Below are 17403 nucleotides of genomic sequence, written 5' to 3' on the forward strand. Positions count from 1 at the left end.
CTGGGAAGGCATCTTCAAACAGGAGTTGGTCCCCGAAGTATTTGGCGAGGGGAGAAGTGAAGGATGCTCACCCTAGACTGAGGGAAGGTGTGCGCGGCAGTCGGGCTGTGAGCTGAGCCTTCCGCCAGCTGTTTATCAACACCTGTTGCAGCTCTCTTTAAAGTAGATTTTTTTTTTTAAATTCCTTTTTGACAGATAAACTAGTTGAGGTTTACAAAGGTTCAGTAACTTACTTAAGGCCTTACCGCTCATAGGAGATAGAGCCAGGATGTGAACACAGGCCTGGTGCCAAGGCCAGTGCTCCCTCCTGACCCCACCCATTGCCCTTCTGGGGGTGTGGGTGTGAGAAAGGGAGGTGAGCAGACTAGTTTGACTGGGATTGAACTTGATGTCAGCTGGCCAGAAGAGAAAAGAGTGGAAAAATAGGTTGCAGAAAATCTTAAATACTAGACTGGCATTTGAACCTGAATAAGTCCCAGGTAGGGTCTTGTTAGGAAAACACAAACTAACTCTGAGATCTCAGACTAATTCAATACAGGGAATTGGTAATACAGGAATCAGAAAACTGAGGGCACAGGAAGGTAACAGGATAACCTGAACACTAATAATTACAACAGTGGCTACTACCCTATATTAGTTGCTGATCACACATCACCCCCGAATTAATGGTTGAAAACAGTACATATTTGTTATCTCAGAGTTCCTGTGAGTCAGGGATCCAAGCATGGCTCAGCTGGGTCCTCTGCTTCATGGTCTCTCACAAGACTGCAGTCAAGGTGTCAGCCAGGGTTGAGGTCTTATCTGAAGGTTTGACTGGGGAAGTGTCCACTTCTGAGCTCATGTAGTTGTCGGGAAGGTAGAGTTCCTGGAGGGCTGTTGGACTGAGCACCTTGCTTCTGTCTCTTGCCCTCAGTGGGCCTCTCCAACATGGTGGCTTGCTTCATCAAAGCCAGTAAGTTGAAAAGGCTGTGGGTAAGATGGAAGTCATAATCCTTTGTACCTAACTGGAAGTGGCAGCCGTGCAACGTTGCCACAGTCTGGTGGCTAAAAGCAAGTTACTCAAGAAGAAGAGGGGATTGCAGAAGGCCGTAAATACCAATAGGTGGGGTTCACTGTGGGCTTAGATGCTGCCTGCCATGGGCTCCTGGGGCTGGAGTAACAAAGAGGGAAAAGTGACATAATCAAAACTACAGGAGCTTGGAGGAGGGGCCCTGACCAGCTGGTGCTCAGACCGCTTAGGGAGGGGCTATGCACCTGGAGATGCCCGACCTACTGTGGGGGTGGGGCTCAGCCAGAGCCGGGGCTGCCAGGAAAAGCTGGGGGCTGGAATCTGAGGTGTCCTCTGCTGCTGGAGAAATCCCAGCAGGAGCTAGAAACCAAAGCTAGAAGCTTCTTCCTGCCTTCTAATCTCCAGTCATCACCTCCCATTGGAAGAACCTAGCAGGTGGCCCACTGGCATAGGAGTCTGGGAAATGTAGTCTTAAGATCTCCACTGCATGAGCTGAGAGGCAGTAATTAAGAAACTATCAAAGGGTCCTTAGGACAATTCTGGGCCTGAATGGATCAAAACTTCTTTTCTTTCTCTTCACTCCTCTATTCCCTTTTTTCCTTCTGAGTCAAATTGCTGCTGGTACCTCCAAACCCACAGGAAGGTGACCAGCATTTGACTTGGGTGTCCCTAGATCCCTCTCCCCAAGAGGCCAGGACGGAGGACCAAAGTAGAAAAAGTAAAACTGACTTCTGTTTTTTGCCTTAGGGAGGGCAGCTCATTAACAGACATGTGAAACCCTAGGAGACGCAGGGGAAAGGATACCTTAGTAGATTTACAGATAGAAATATGAATGGTCTTTAAAAAATAAACAATTTGTTAGTGTTTACTAAAATGAAAAAGACATGTACCCTTTGATCCAGCCGTCTCACTCCTTAGGATCTGTCCTGTATCTGTAAACTACCAGAGTGTCATGACGTCTGTATAAGCATGTTTAATTCAACGTTATTCAGAGTGGTGGAAAATCAGACTGCCCCATATATTATCCAGGGATGATGAATAGCAAATTAGAGCATAAGCAGTTGACATGAAAGCTCTACCAGGAAGTATTTTTGTGTGAGAAAAGCAAAGTGCAGAAAACTATGTACGCTGCGATCACACTTCTGTGAAATAATCACTGCCTTGGGTAGAGCTCTACACATGGATGCAGATACATCCGCACATACGCATGAACACGGAAGAACGTGGATGGGGGTGATCGAGGCTATCAGTACATATGTTATCACCTGGGGCTGAGGTAGGTCTGGAGGGACAGTGCTTAGATGTGTAAGAAAGGAAGGGGCTGGGGGAAAATGCAGTGCTGAAAATGCGGTATGTGTGACAGGATCCCACTGGTCATTCGTGGACTATCACGTACATGTAGATACAAAGAAATTTTTATGTAACCTTCCTATTGAGATAAAACATTTGTATCAACCGGTTGAAAAATTATATGTATACTGTTTAATGAATTTTTTACATAGTGAACACGTATAAAGAAATTTTTTTTAAAAGCTTATTAAGTAGAGGTCAGACCTAAGACTATTGCAGAGGGAAAAATAAATAAAACCCAGGCAGTGGGAGGAGGGCAGGAGGCGGCCTCTCTGAGAGGCCCAGCCACGGCTGGTAGATGCTCCCCTAGGGAAGAGGGAGAGTGGGAGAGAGACAGAGATGAGGGGCTGAGCCCCAGGAGTGGATGGACTCCCAGGGTGATATGGGTGAAAGGTGAGGGAGGAAGTGAGAACCCCAGGGGCCTGCCAACAGTAGTAGTCAGGGAGTAAGAAGAGGAGAGAGGACCTGACATGAAAGGTCGGAGGGAAAACATAAAGGTAGGAACTGTGCAGGTCAAGAAAAGAAAGTTGTCTGTAAAAGCTGCAGCAGAACAAGGCTGAGAAAAGGGAAATGGATTGAAGTGAAAGCAGGAGGAATGCCATGCACTTGGACAGAGGAAGTTTTTGCCCTCGTGGGGCTGCTCTCTTTGCAGCCCAGGCCCCTGTCTAGCTCCCTGGCCACTGGCAGTTCCCAAGAAGCGACTTGTGTTCTCCTGTCTCCGGGCCTTTGCACATGATCCTGCACCCCCTGCCCTCCTCCCATCACGGCTCTCACCAGGCTGGGGCTTGAGTGCCTGCATCCCTGCATCTCCCACTGGCCTCTCCCACTGGCCTGTAAACTCTACGAGGGCAGCGCCTGGCCTTTGGTTCACTGTTGGAACAAGACTGCTTAGCACAGGGCTTGGCGCAGAGTGAGCTCGTGAGGAATAGTTCTTGCAAGGATGCACACCTACTTCTGTGAACAAAGGAATAAGTAAGTAAGATCAGAAGAAGGATTGGTGATTTATTCTAGGATGCTAGGGCCCAGGATGCATTTGGACAAAACCCTGAAAGGCCTTCATGCAGTAGAAGCACACGTTTCAGGCGCGAGGAGAAGCAGAGGGTGTGCTGAGAGGAAGAAGCTTTGGCTCCATTCTGTCTGGTTGGCGGGTAGAAGCCAGAGGCTGAGGTGGAACAGGCAGAAGAAGGGAGGGAACCAGGGGAGGCGAGGATTTCGGGAGAGGTGTGATTAGAGTCAGTGACCAGATGGCTCGCTGCCTCTCCTCCTGGAGACGTGGGACATGGTGGCAGAGGAAGTAGGCAGAGGGCAGACAGGGCTTTCTACTAGGGCAGCCCTCCTGCAGGCCTGGGGCGAAGGGATGGTGCTGGTGCCCGGGAAGGGAAGCCCCCCCAGGGGTCCAGAGGGCATGGGTGGCGGGTACCCTGGAGCGCTGCCAGGTGTCACGCCCAGCAGGCGGCCTTGGTGCTCTCTCCTGCATCTGGGAGGGTGAAGAGCCCTAGGACTTCTGACGCCTGATCATGGAGGTCACCTTCCCCAGCGCTCACCAAGCGCCTGGCTTGAAGCCTTGCGTCCTGTCAGCGACAGTCATGGCCGCTGCACGTGGGCTCTTCCCACGTGCTACGTGCTCCATACGATTTTCACAAATGGTCCTTCCAGCCATCTGAGGGATGTGGGGGTCTCCCCATTTTACAGATAAGGAAAGTGAACCAGAAACTCTGGTTGACTTTCCCCAGGCCTCCCTGTTAGTGACTGGCAGAGCGGGGCTGGCTCTGGCCCTCCCTGGCTCCGAGCTGTGCTCTAACCCCCAGGATCCACCTTGGCTCCGGGCTCTGGGGAGGCGGCCCCCAGAGGTTGGGGGCGCCTCGCGTCCCGCCCTAAGAGGAGGTGCGGGTGGAGTTCAGTGCAGTTGTGCCAGTGGCCTGGGGGTCTTCCTGCCTGTGTGACCTGTGCAGACAGGAGTGGGGTCCCAGGACTTCTGGGATCTCACCTGGGACTGTTGGCTCACCCTTTCTTCCTTCCGGTGATCAGTCATGTTTGGAGCGGGACTTCTCACTGGGGTGCCCGTCACCTGAGAGGTCTTCACAGGTTACGTCCAGCTCTGCTGCCTCTGCACCCCTTCCCCAGGGAAGGTAGTTCATTATCCCTACACTCAAATGTCAGAGTATCGGGGGAGCTGTTGAACCATAGCATTCTAGTTCAACATAAGACTTTCTAAGTGAAAAATACCATTTTATGTAGAAGTAACCGTCCCTTATTGTATCTATCTGGTTATATATCTTAGGGGTTTTTTTTGGGGGGGGGGTTAGCACATACCTGTACTGAATATTTTTTGCAATATTTCTAATAAGCTCTTCCTCCCTCCCTGCCCCCCACCCCCTTTTCGTTTTCTCAGATCACACACCCAGCTGGCTGCATGTCTCAGTTTATTAAGTTCTTTGGAGAGCAGATCCTCATCCTTTGGAAATTTGCCTTACTTCGAAAGCGCATTTTGATATTTTCTCCCCCTCCTGTGGGCGTCGTATGCTATAGAGGTAACTAGAAGCCAAAGTCAGGGGCTCTTCCCAGGTTCTCTGCAACAGAAACTGCCCGAGTCTTTGCATGGTTGACGGAGGTCAGAAGAGATTGAGCCGTTTGGGGTCTGGGGGGTGAGGGGAGCGGAAGTGCACAGGTTTTAAGCCCAGGAGTGACATGGTTGGATTTGTATTTTTAAATGTGGACTCTGGTAATACATAAGATGTATTGGGTGACGAATCAGTAGTCTGGTGAGAGATAAGGGTCTGGATTAAGGTAGAGAAGATGGATTCAAGTGATATTTGAGAGTGAAACCTGACAAACTTTGGTGTCTGATTGGGTTGTAAGGTTCGGATGTGTGCGAGGTAACGGAGAAAGAGTCTAAGATGACATGACAAGGATGGTGGGGCCACCAGGTGGGGCACTGCGGAGGAGCAGGTGGCAGGGGGGTTATGACACTTAACTTTTGACATGACAGGTGTGTGCTGCTGTAAGGCCTTCTCGAGAGGGACACTAGGCACTGGTGTAGTTGGGTCAGGACCTTGGGGGACAAGCCAGGCCGGAGATACAGAGCTGAGGGTGGCACAGAAACCGCGCGGCTAGCCGTGGGGTGGGTGGCATCACCTGGGGAGAGTGAGTGGGGAGGGACGTGCCAGCGTTGAAGATGCAGGCCCAGGAGGTGAACCGATAAAGGAGGAGGGCAGAGGAGGCTGAGGGACACGGTCAGAAGATGCAAGGGTGGCAGGCAGTAAGGTCACAGGTAGCTAAATCCTAAGCAAGACCTCGTGGGACGAAGGCTAAAACGTGTCCCCGTTGGATATGACCTTGGTGGCGTGGCCTTGAGGAGATCCGGTTTCTGCTGCGGGGCCTGAAAGGCTTGCTCCTCCACCCCCGCTCTCCTCAGGGTGCCAGCTCAGCACGAAGCCCCGCCCCCAGCAGTATCGGCGGAGGCCGAGCGCCCAGGGACGTGGCCAGCAGGCTCGGGGGAGGCGGCTGCAGGGGCCCAGGCCCCCCTCACCTCCCCTGTGCCCGCAGTGTACTGCTGCTGCTGCCTGGCCAACGTCTCTCTGCCCGGTATCGGGGGCACCGTTCCCGAGTCCAAGCCTTTCTTCTACGTGAACGTGGCCGACATCGAGAGCCTGGAGGTAGAGCTGTCCTATGTGGCCTGTGAGTACGGGGCCCTCCCCATCCTGCGCGCGCATGTCTGCCCCGAGCGCCTGCCAGGGCCAGCTCCGCCGGGGGCCCCCCTCCCCGGACCCCCGGTCCCCGGGTTCCCCGGCCGGGTCGGGGTGGTTCCCCCCGGGGCCGCCCTCCGCGGTCCCGCCTCCTGATCCCCAGGGCCCGCAGGCACCACGGAGAAGATCTTCGAGGAGAAGCGGGAGCTGTACGACGTCTACGTGGACAACCAGAACGTGCGGACGCACCACGACCACCTGCAGCCGCTGCTGAAGATCAACAGCGCGGACAGGGAGAAGTTCCGGCGGCTCAACGAGCAGAGGTAGAGCCCCGGGGCCTGGGCGGCGCGCCCCGAGCGCGGGGGGGGGGGGGGGGGGGACGGGGTACCTCTCAAGCCCGCCCTCCACCCCTTCCCTGTCGGAGCATTTCTGCCCGTCTGCTGGCAGCTGGAGGGGCGAAGCGCAGCGGGGCTCCCAGCGCACACTGCCCTGACGGGAGGGCAGCCGGCTGCATGGGGCGACCTCTTTCTGGCAGCCTCTCGAATCTGTGAAGCCCGAGGAAGCATGTTGGTATCAGCAGTAACATCAGTGGCATCATCACTTCATCCCGATATTATGGACAATTAGGAAAGGTGGTCACCTGCCTGGGATCACACAGGGGTGGAATCCGCCCCTGACTCCAAGCCTGGCTTCTTCCTCTCTGGCCCCTTCTATCCCTGCCTCTGGACAGGGCAGGGAGCAGAGGGTGGGGGTTGGGGGGTGTAGCTTTGGGTCAGCCTCCTTCTGGGGAGGTGGTGGCCCGTGCAGCTGCCTGGCCGGTGACCTAGCCTCTGGCTGGGGTAACTGTAGCCCCATCAGACTCTGACGGTGACCTCCTCCCCACAGGCAGATGCTGCTGTATTCCCAGGAAGTAGAAGGAGATTATAACCCTTGTGAAGAGGACCTCTTTGTGCTGTAAGTCATCCCGGCGGCGGTCGTGGGCCTCCCTGAGGACCCCTTCGCATCCCAGGCCTGGATCCCTCCCCTGTTCCCGGCTGCAGTCCAAGGATGTCCTTTATTGCTGCCAAGGGCCCTTAGAGCTGGGCTCCACACACAGCCCACCTGAGCCCTGAAATATCATTAGGGGGGACCCAGGAGAGTTAAACATCAGGGGAGGATCATTAAGAGAAAATGGGAGTCCTGACATTTGTCTTCCTTTGGACATTTCCAGCCACATGACCACCGCCCAGGAGCTCTGTCTGTCGCTGGGGATTCAGGGACTCCTCACCCATTGCTTCCTTTGAATAGTGCGGTTCCTTGTGCTGAGTATGGCGGGCTCATCAGAAAATTTAACTCTTGAATCTAATGAAATTCCTCTCCCCCCAAAATGTGGGTGGTCGGGGCAGGAGCCATGGTCTTAATACCCTCCAACACTGATTCCATTCATAAGCCGCTGTGTGAAATAGTGCTCAGTGATGAGAACAGAACTGTAATTGGACTAGAAGCACTCCTCCCCGCTGTCTGTCTGGCCTGCCTACCCCATGTGCTAGGGTGGGGGCAGGGAAATAGCGCTTGTAGTTAGCACTGTTTCTCGCTTTGAGATTGAAAACTTAATGTGGACAGTTCCACAAAGAGACAGGACTTTGATTCTAAAAGAGTGTACTTTGTTACACATTCATGCTGTTTAGATGTAAAAATGTCTGGGAACCAAGCACAGAGCCAGCAGTCTGATCGAGCTTTGACACATTGCATTGCGCCTGCTACTCCTGAGCGCTCAGAGCGGCCTGGGGCCCTGGGGCCCTGGACCCTGTGCTCTGTGCAACACAGCTGAAAAGTCTAGGCAGTTAATGCCTCTTCTGAACACGGTTCATACATTCCTACAGTACTGTGGGTCACTGACGTTCAAAGCATGTTCTGTGCATAACTCAAAACAAAAAAAGCAATCAAAGAAACGCAGATACCCACGGATAACGGTGAGCTGTGGCACTAGGGGTACCTCCAGCCTGACTCGCCCTTCTTTACTCCCCGCTCAGGCGTGGCTGGCTTCAGCCCACCCCCTGCTTGCCCCAGCTCTGTGAGCTCCAGCTCTTCTGTGTGGAAGGCTCAGGGGCTGGAGAGCCATTTCAGAGCCTGCCTCTGGCTCTGATTGCCCGTCCAGGGCTTCGAAGGTGGATTTCAGCTTCTCACATTAGATCTTGACCTCTGAACTGCATGGTCAGTTTTTTTGGTTTTGTTTTTTTTATTCTTTCTCTTCCCTTTCTGATGGAGCAGAAAGAGAGGAACACAATATGTGGGCCCTCTCCCTAAAGCTGTGCTTAAACCCCTGGTAACCTCCCTCTTACGAGGAAAGTATGTTTTTGGCAGTCAGGCCATCCCTTACTCGGAGATTTTGTTAATCACACCATGGCTAATGCCAGTTCTTTGCTGACCTCAGTAGCACTTTAATAACTCCTTAACTTCCTGTTTTCTTCTTCTAAAAGATGTGTCAGACTTTGGAAACCATTTAAAGGCATATCAAACAAAAGAGTGTAGTTTGGGTCCCCACATGCGGGTTACTGGGTGAGCTTTTTTGTCTCTTCTGCTCTCCCTTCCCCATGTCTTGTCTTGCAAATGCAGGTTTTTCCTCGAGCAGAACAACCGGATATTTCAGACTCTGTTGGAGGTGTCCGCCAGTCAAGACAAAACGCTGACAGCCGAGCACGCCCGGGGCATGGGTCTGGACCCTCAGGGAGATCGGAGCTTTCTTATGGACCTGCTGGAGGCATACGGCATTGATGTCATGTTGGTCATTGACAACCCTTGCTGCCCGTAGGAGGCGTGAGCCGGACTGTGAGCCACTGTCACTTGGGAAGTGTACCCAGGCTCCCGATGGCCTGATTTTTTTTATTAAGTTGACACAAAGGAATATTGTTTATACTTCCAACAAATGTCATCTTTGCATCTCCTCTCTTCCCTTCCTCCCTAGAGGTAAGATGAGCGCACCTTGGCTTTGTGTCCTGCTTTGGCAGGTCGTTGGGAGCTGCCACTTTCAGAGCTGCCGCCTGGTTTGATCTTAGGCATTCTCAAGGTAGATTCTCTCATCTTTTTGTTGAGTGACTTGAGGAGACGTGGCAAAGGCCGAGTGTCACCAGGAGCGGGCTGAGCTCTGGAAACAGCTAGGAGGGACTGTTCAGAAAGTCTCTGTGGTCTTTGTCCCTGGATGAATTCGAGAATGAGACAACTGTCTGTCCAGCGTGGCCTTGGATGTCAGTCTGCCCGAAGCAGCAGCTACACCAGATGGCCTTTGAAGGTTTTTATCAGTGCTGGGAGTCTAGTCTTGGTATTGAATCCCTTTTCCTGTTTCTTAGGGTAAATCTCTGTTTTCTCTGTTCACGTGAGTAGATTTCAAAGTGGGACAAAGGATGTTTCTGACATCAAGTATGAGCTTCTCTCAGGACAGATGACAGGGAGAGAGGTTGCTTCAGTCAGCTGAAAACTAAAATTGTAAAATGCAGCCTTGAAACCTTTCTCAGAGTAAGTTCATGGTGGCCATTCATGTACTAGTCCTCTTTCTCTGATTCCCCTCCTCTCGGGATGGGCTGGCAGGGTCCTGTGGGGCACTGTCAGCCAGACTGTGTACAATTTTGAGCCCTCACAGACACACTTGTCTTTAGCAGAGATGACATTCCTTGAGCTCAGTAATTGGGACCAGAGACGTAACAGGTTTGTTAGAGAGCAAATGTGACAGTGCCTTCAGCCAGGAAAGTGGCCAGGAACCCTGAGTGTGGGTGATGGGTTTACCTGCTTTCCTCTGGAATGTTCTGACCTGGGACAGCTCCTGTCAGCCCCTGCCTATTCTCTTTGGGGCGTTCAGTGGATGCCAGCTTAGGGGAGGCAGTGACGGTTTGTTAGCCAGAGAAGCTGCCTCCTCTGAGCAAGAGTTTAGTTTTTTGGACCAGTTTAGGATTTTTGACTTGGGATACCGGGCTGTTGGTGACAAATAATTTCTTCCCCTCCACCCTTCCTGCCTGGCTCTGTTATTGGAATAGCCATCAGTGGATTTGTGTCTGGGACCAAGTTCCAGCCAAGCTGATGTACACAGCAGAGAGAAATAACCCTCAAATGGATGCATCATAATTCTTATCTCAAAAACAGCTTTATAGGGCTTATTGCTTGATTCCAAAATATTTTCACTGCAGCTCCTTAATAGGAAGTTCAAGACTAGAGAAATTCACATGTGGAAATGCAAACAGACATTGATTAATCAAGGTAGCATCTTTTATGTAAATATATAAATAAGTTTGGGCACTGAAATGTAAACTGTACAGTACATTTTTCTCCTCTGTGGGTTTAGCCATCATTTCAGTAATATATATGTTTACAAAAGAAAAAAAAAGTCTATGTTTAGAAGCTGAAGCTTCACTGCCTTTTTCCTCGAAGAGCGGCCGTCTCCTCTTGCCCCTGGAAAAGGAGCGTCCTTTCTAACTTGGGTCAAGTAAAGGTTACTTTTAGTGGTACCCAAAGGTTCAAGGTTTTCTAAGGGGGGTGTGTCAGGAGCCAGGAGCAGGGGTGGGGGTGAGAGGAGAGGTCAGATTCTCTTGGAGGACACAGGCAGACACATTCTGTGGAGTTGGGGAATTTGTTGGCGGAATACTCTTTTAAGCACTTCTGCTCCAGGGGCGTTCTGCACGCAAACATGTCTGTTCTATGGTGCTGTAGCTCCAAGCTCAGAAGTGCTGGTGCAAAGGTAATGGGATGAAAATGAGGTTCCTGTATTTCCCTTTGGATGGTGGACCCGGGGTTCTGGGCTCCTTTCAACTCCACGATGTTCTAGGCAGCCGTCCGTCTGGTGTCTCCGTGCATCTCCCCCAGCCCTGCGATGCTCGTGCAGAGGGCTGGGGTGGGGTGCCCCTGAGAGGGCTTGCCCCTGGGGCAGTGCCATGTCTGAGGTCATACGCAGCCTGAGCTCAGCTGGCCCGAGATCAGAACTCCCCCCCTCACTCCCAGGAGTGCTTTAAGAGGACCTTGCCAGCTTCCTCATGGGGCCAGCAGGCTGGTGCCGCGCTGCCTCTGCCTGGCTGATTGACATGCCCGTAGTTACCTGCATCCCTGTCACCCCCCGAGGGGTTCTTGCCTGGGATGGAGCTCGGGGCCTCTTACTTCCGAGATCACCTTCTGAAGGCTCCCACCCTGCTGCGTTCTCCCTCATCTCTTGGGTAAGCAGCACAGCCCAGCATCACTCACTGCCAGGTCTCTGAAAGGGCAATTCGTTAGTGACGTGCCAGGCAGGAGTCCCTGCACGTTGACAGCAGAAGCTTGAAGCCACAGAGGCTTGATTTTCTGTCACTGTTGAGATATTTTCTGAGAAACCATCTGCTTTTGTGTGGGAGACGGTGGTGAACGGCCTTCCCTGTTCTCTGTAGGGGCAGGGACTACCACCATTGGCCTTCTGGAGCAGGGTTGGGGACCTCAGGTGTGGTGCATTGACTGAGGGTGGTCTTCTGCCCCTCTCGACTCTTAGACCTCCACCCTCCCCTGCCCCAGCTGGCTTCTGGGACCTTGAAGCCTGATCTAACACCATGCCGTGAGCCACGTACTAACCTGGACACATTGCTGACCTGAGACACGGGGGCTGCTGGCTCAACCTTGAATCAAGTTAGAAGAAATTCCAGGTGGCAAGAGTCCTTGTGGGGCCTCGAATCCAGGCTTGGGGTTTACTGATGTCTGGTAAAATGGGTTTCTCAAGTTTGCAGTCTTGGCCGATGGTGATATTCAGCCTTGAGGGCAAGGTCTAGTTGGCCTCTGGATTAAGATGCTTCAGGAGTCAGAAATAGTAGGACTTATCTTTTACCAGACCAAGAAGTATGGGCCAATTAGTTGTTTAGAGTTAGCTTTGGCTTTTGTTAAGCATGAAGCACTCAGGCTGGTGTAGATCCTTTCCGACGTCACTGTCCCACCTGGGGCCCTGTGCTTGCTGTGAATGAGGCCAGTGCCTCCCAGATCCGTCGTCCATTATGGCATCTCTTCTAACATTTGGCTGGGGAAGGGAAGCTGAATTCATTGACAGACTGCTAGAAATAGTTTAGCATAGGGATCTGCATCTATAACTGACCTTGCTTTTGTCCCTGGTGAAAATCAAGATGGGAAATGCAGGTGCAGCACAGGGTGCAGAGTAGCTCTAAGTACCACGTGTGAGTATTCTTCTGTGTGGTATTTTAGCTAGAAGGTAAAGCGACATGAAATTATAGGTGAATCCCTGTTTTTGATTCTGGTGCTTATGAGGATGGACTTGCTATTTGTCTTAATACACTGGAAGCCCTTCAAACACAATAAAAAGATGAGATTATTCAACTTTAAACTGAGGCCTTTAGGGAACCTTTTGTGAAGGGCAGTGATGGATTAACCTTTTAATGGTAATACAGCCACCCTCCAGGAGGAGGCAGGGACCTCAGGGACTGGGTTTCTTTTTTCCTTTCTTTTTTTAAATGAAACTGCAGAGGCCAGGGAACGGATTGAGGTGCTTTCTCCAGTCCCAACAGATCGCACTTGCAGAGGTAAAGGAGGGGGAGGGCACTGCTGAAGACAATTAGACAATGTTCAGCTGGATAGTGAACTTGCCTTCGTGTGATGACAGTTCTTTAACAGGCAAGAAAGTTAATACAGGGACCAAGGTGTCCCGCACAGGCTTTCATCTCCCTGTTAGGGTCCTCGCTGCGGGGCTCAGAATCTGAGAAGGCTGGTCCTCGGGTCTTTCCCTGCTGTTATACTTGGGCCCTGCGGTGAGGATCCTGCAGACCCGGGGGGCGGTTTTACCCCAGCAGCCAGTCCGTCCCCTCTCATTTCAGGAAAACCCTTTTCTGATTCAGGTAGGGGAAGAGAAGGAGTTAAGAGCTCCTTTTACTCCCAGGTCACGGATTTGTAATATTCCATTTGTATTACTAATATACCTCTGTTCCCAGGAGCTACTGGAGGGCTGAGTGTTGTGGGAAAAGGCTAACTGTGAATTAAGTCAATGTTTTTCTTATAAGAAATGGAAGTTTTATTTTTATATCGATATTACTATATGATGAATTGAGTATGCAGATGTTGAAATGGAAGGAGATTTCAAAACTATCATCCTAGAATAAATGGGAAGTATTGTAATTTGGAAGCAACCGAGACCTCATGAAAGTTTTATGATTTAAATGTTTTGAAGAGTTGAATAAGGACTGTCCTGTGAAATCAAACAGCACTCCTTAGGGGACAAAACGGACAGTCCCAGGGAGGATGACACACAGCCGGTCACCGAGCTTAGGGAAGACTCTCATACAAAAGGAGGCAAATGTGACCGTGTTGATCATTAGGCCTCTTCACTGGAGTGGGGGGAGGTCAGAGGTAGCTTTGTAACTTGCACTTTAACTCACTCTGGAGCTAGAATACAGGGGCAGCTGGATGAAACTGCACATTCAGAAAGGAACTAAGAATTTTCTAGGGCTGTGCAGAGAAATGGCGATGGAGAGGTAAGGCCCTGCTTTCATCTCTTGAGCGTTTCTTCTAGAAGCTCGGCTCAGTATGGGCTTTTAGAGAGAATGGCATGTAAATTCAGAAAGTGTATTTTATTACCTAGGAGGAGAGGTATGAGTGACCTCTGTTTGCTGTAGAATGCCTGTTGAGTCTACTGGTCCACTGACTTTGCTTTCTGAGGACAGCTTGGGGGTGCGGAGGTGGGGTGTGGTGCTCTGAACCAGCCAGAGATGCCCCACAAAGTGAAAAATCCCCACACAGTCCACTGAATTAGCTGGTTATTAACATACATCGTTGACATGGGAGTGAAAACTCCTTCCTTTGGCCAAACCAAGCAAAACTAAAAGTCTAAAAAAATCCTGGCGGCGGCTTGAGGAAACGAGTCTCGGTGTAGCTGGAAGTCCAGGGAGGGAAGGAGAGAGCCCTGTGCTTTGAGCAGCCTGGGCAGGAGGGTGGGGCGCAGAGCAGAGGGGCACAAAACTAACCTCCTTTATTTCCCCCGAGCCTGTTGGTCTGAGAAATAAACCTTGGGTGAAAAAGCAATCGTAAGCCTTGGAAACAGTTTTGCTCTGTCTTCCAGCTAGGATCAGCATAGAGCCTCCCTGTCGCCTTCAATGTCAAACCCCTATTTTGATTGATGCCCCAGTGTTCAGAGTTACAGCAATAAGAGAAACGGAATCTGTTTTTGGTTTAAGTCTTTACCTCATAGTATGAAGTTAGGAAGGCAGGTGATAAATTTCACCCTAAATATACAGCAGCTCCATATGTTTTTTTCTCTCTTCAATGCCGATCACTTAAAGGCCTGAAGAAAGCTGGGGGTTCATCCTGGAGAGTAAATGTGTCTTGACCTGACCTTGTTCTGTGGTACAAACAGCGTCTGTGTATATCATATCTGTATATATCTGAACCAAGTTGTCTGCAGAGAGGCTGATATAACTATATTTACAGAAAACAGTTTTTACAATTAAAATTCACATTTTAAAATGAACACGTGTGCTCCCGTCCTTCACCTTGTCCAAGAAATGTGGTCTGTGGTAGGAAGGAGCGACAGCCCAGGGCAGGGCGGAACCCACAGCCCTGAACGCCTACGTCACTCACAGTGACGATGGAGGACGCCGCAGAGCCGGGGCCTGCGCTCCTGGTGGCCCTGTTTATCCAGCCCTTCCTCCAGGTAATGGAAACCCAGGCTGGGCATAACCCTGCCATCCAGGAAAGCCAGGACCGTTAGCCCTCATTCACATCAGACAACTTCTGGAGGAGGAACCCCCCCAGAGACCAAAGCCTTTTAGTTTCACATCCTCCTATTGAAGTTTGCATTATCTACTGAGACACACTCAGGTTTTATTTTGAACCTTCTGGGGAGTTACTTAAAGGCAGCATAGAGTCAATCCCTAACATTGTTAGCTCTGTTCCAAGCCAGGTTCCTACCTTCAAAGTTACGTGTCACGTATTACCTACCTCCTAGGACTGAGAACAGAGCTGCACGTGTAAAGCACCGCACACAGTAATAACCGTGCGTACGGATCGGTGTGGGGTTAAGCAAAAGGCTTTCAACGAAACTGAATTTAATGTAAAACATCTGCTCTGTTTTTGATAGAGATGCTCTGGGGTTTTAAGCAGAATTAGTCTGATTAAAGATTTGTACTAAACAGCAGTGGGGGACTCACTCTACATTCCAGGTCTGGCCGACGAGGGTCTCACAGCTGCGTTAAACATCCTTTACGTGGACTTACATGGAGGACAATGGAAAGAACAAGGTGACAGATGGTAAGGCAACCGTGTTGTCAGGAAATAGTCTGAATCAAAAAAACAATTTGAACTTGGACATATTTATATTTAAAAATGAATAGAAATATTAATCTGAATTCAATACCCTTCCCCAATCGTATGTGCCATCATTTCTATGGAAAGATTAGAATCACTCGATAAACGTATGCTGATAGCCAAGATTCTGTGCTGGTCCTTTATACTCTGTTATAGAACCAGATAAGCCAGAGAGCCTTGGCTCACATAGAAGCTGTGTTTTCTTACCCCACAGCATCCCCTCTCCCCTCCAAGGGCAGAATGGAGTGGGTGCTCCTTGCATGTTTGGACCCACCTGTGTTTGGTTTTGGGTTTGTTTTGTTAGCAAAAGCATAGCTTTTAACGCCGCTCTGAAGAACACAGAGGTAAACAGGTAAGCGTTATTGTACCAGTATTGCAGTCACAGTCTTTTCATAGCTGCTACATTTATAATCCTTCAAGCATTGGTCTTCACTCCCTGGACGGTTCGTCGGTGTGGGTATATGCTCTGTCCTAAAACTGATCTGCCTCAGGGCACCAGCCATAAATGATTACATTAACACATCCTTAGCAAGGCAGGTAGTTCCTAGTTCTCTGCTTTCAACAAACGGAAGGAGGATCTACTCAACAGTTAAGCTAAACAATCACTGAATTTGCAGTTTGGAAGGAATTCAGAGAACTGCGTGACATTGTTACAGCAGAATTTTTTCTAGCCCATCTGCTTATTTCTGTGTTTACATCTGTAATGTTGTCTTTTGTTAGCTATAAATAACGTGTTTTTGGATAAATGAACTCATTAGGATAAAGAGCATTCTAATAAAATGTTAACTTTTAATTATCAAAAATTTGTAATATTCATCAGTTGTCTTTTGATTGCTGATAATATTTATTCCATACTGAGTTAACAATTGAAGAACTAAAAAAGTTGTATTTTTGTTGGCAAGAAGATAGGCTGAATGACAAAAAAACTTTCAAGCAGAAAAACAGATGATAGCATTCTTTGCTGAAAATGGTATGGAAATATACATAGGAGGAAAATAGACATTTTCAACTACTAAACAACTTACTCATTTATTTTTGTAAATGGATGATGAGTGTCAGACTGCTGTGTATTTCAGTTACGCTGAATATGTTTAAAAGAGTGATGTAACAGTTTTATTTTAAAATATCAATATTTACATGACACCAGAAAGTATATACTTTGGCAACTCTAACTTCCCATGAAAAATGTTAGCTGTCAGCTTACGAGCGTGGGGGCACGGGATGTGAAGCACACGAGCAGGAGAGCGTGTGGGCCGCTGCGTTACACGGCTGTGTGTCCAGGTAGGTTTGGGGGCTCTAATGGAAGCAGCACCCAGGAGGAGTGGCTGCCTTTTAAAATGCAGATTCCTCGGCCCCGACTGAGTTACTGGATTTGGGTTGGGCCCCAAGTCAGTCGTCCCAGGTGGTTCTCATGCAAACCAACAATTCAATGGAGGGGGGGAGCACTAGTATTTGACAGTATTTCAGCCATGGCTGAAGAGTGAAACACCTCACATACGTTTTTTGGTGAAGGAGAGAACTGAAACACGCCGCATGTGACTCGGCGCCCACAAAGCAGCAGCACCATGGAGAAGCCCAGAAACAGGACGAGGCGGCGGGCAGCGGCCCGTCCCGGGTCGGCGAGAACGGCCGCAGAGCCCGGAGCGGGGGGCGCGCCTTCCGCCGTGGGAGACCACGAGGTCTAGCCCTTTTCTGTCCGGTGCGTGGGGGAGCTCGCTGGAACCAGCACATCTAGGAGGGCCCGACGTCGCACCAGAGTCAAATCGTGCGCTGCTGGGAAGCTCGGTGAGAAGGGCAGAGGGGTACTTGCTATGAAAACGCCAGCAGGGCCCCTGACCACACGGCGGGGACGGGGCTCTCTGGTCCCTTTTGGTCCCGGGGGGCCTGGAGTGCGGTGTCGGGCGCCCATCTCCCGCCCGCTCACTGGGCTGCGCCCTGGAGCATCTCTTCTCTCTTGCGCGGGTCACAGAAAAACTGCAGTTTCCTGGGGAGCAGCTTCACCTCCACCGGCATCGCCTCGTACTCCTCGCTGTCGATGCTAAAGGAGCCCCCCGTTCCCTGTGGGGAGGAGAC

General features: G+C 50.5%; 2 protein-coding genes across 5 annotated transcripts in view; one reads left to right on the forward strand and one right to left on the reverse strand.

Moving 5' to 3' along the window:
* DENND11 (DENN domain containing 11) overlaps positions 1-14494 on the forward strand; it is a 38776-nt gene extending 24282 nt beyond the window's left edge. Inside the window, exons 5-9 of one of the 2 annotated variants that reach the window (XM_074366903.1) lie at positions 4752-4890; positions 5906-6037; positions 6218-6368; positions 6931-6999; positions 7256-8783. In XM_074366903.1, coding sequence (XP_074223004.1) covers positions 4752-4890; positions 5906-6037; positions 6218-6368; positions 6931-6999; positions 7256-7328 — 564 coding nt within the window. In that variant the 3' untranslated portion in view covers positions 7329-8783. Of the gene's footprint in view, positions 1-4751; positions 4891-5905; positions 6038-6217; positions 6369-6930; positions 7000-7255 lie in introns of both variants that reach the window. The other variant, XM_074366902.1, reaches the window with a different exon arrangement.
* A 1605-nt stretch (positions 14495-16099) lies between these two features.
* AGK (acylglycerol kinase) overlaps positions 16100-17403 on the reverse strand; it is a 95743-nt gene continuing 94439 nt past the window's right edge. For all 3 annotated transcript variants that reach the window (XM_074366906.1, XM_074366905.1, XM_074366904.1), the window contains one exon: positions 16100-17388. In XM_074366906.1, coding sequence (XP_074223007.1) covers positions 17251-17388 — 138 coding nt within the window. In that variant the 3' untranslated portion in view covers positions 16100-17250. The remainder of the gene's footprint in view (positions 17389-17403) is intronic.

The sequence above is a fragment of the Camelus bactrianus genome, chromosome 7 (assembly GCF_048773025.1).
Source record: "Camelus bactrianus isolate YW-2024 breed Bactrian camel chromosome 7, ASM4877302v1, whole genome shotgun sequence".
NCBI classification, from domain to species: Eukaryota; Metazoa; Chordata; class Mammalia; order Artiodactyla; family Camelidae; genus Camelus; species Camelus bactrianus.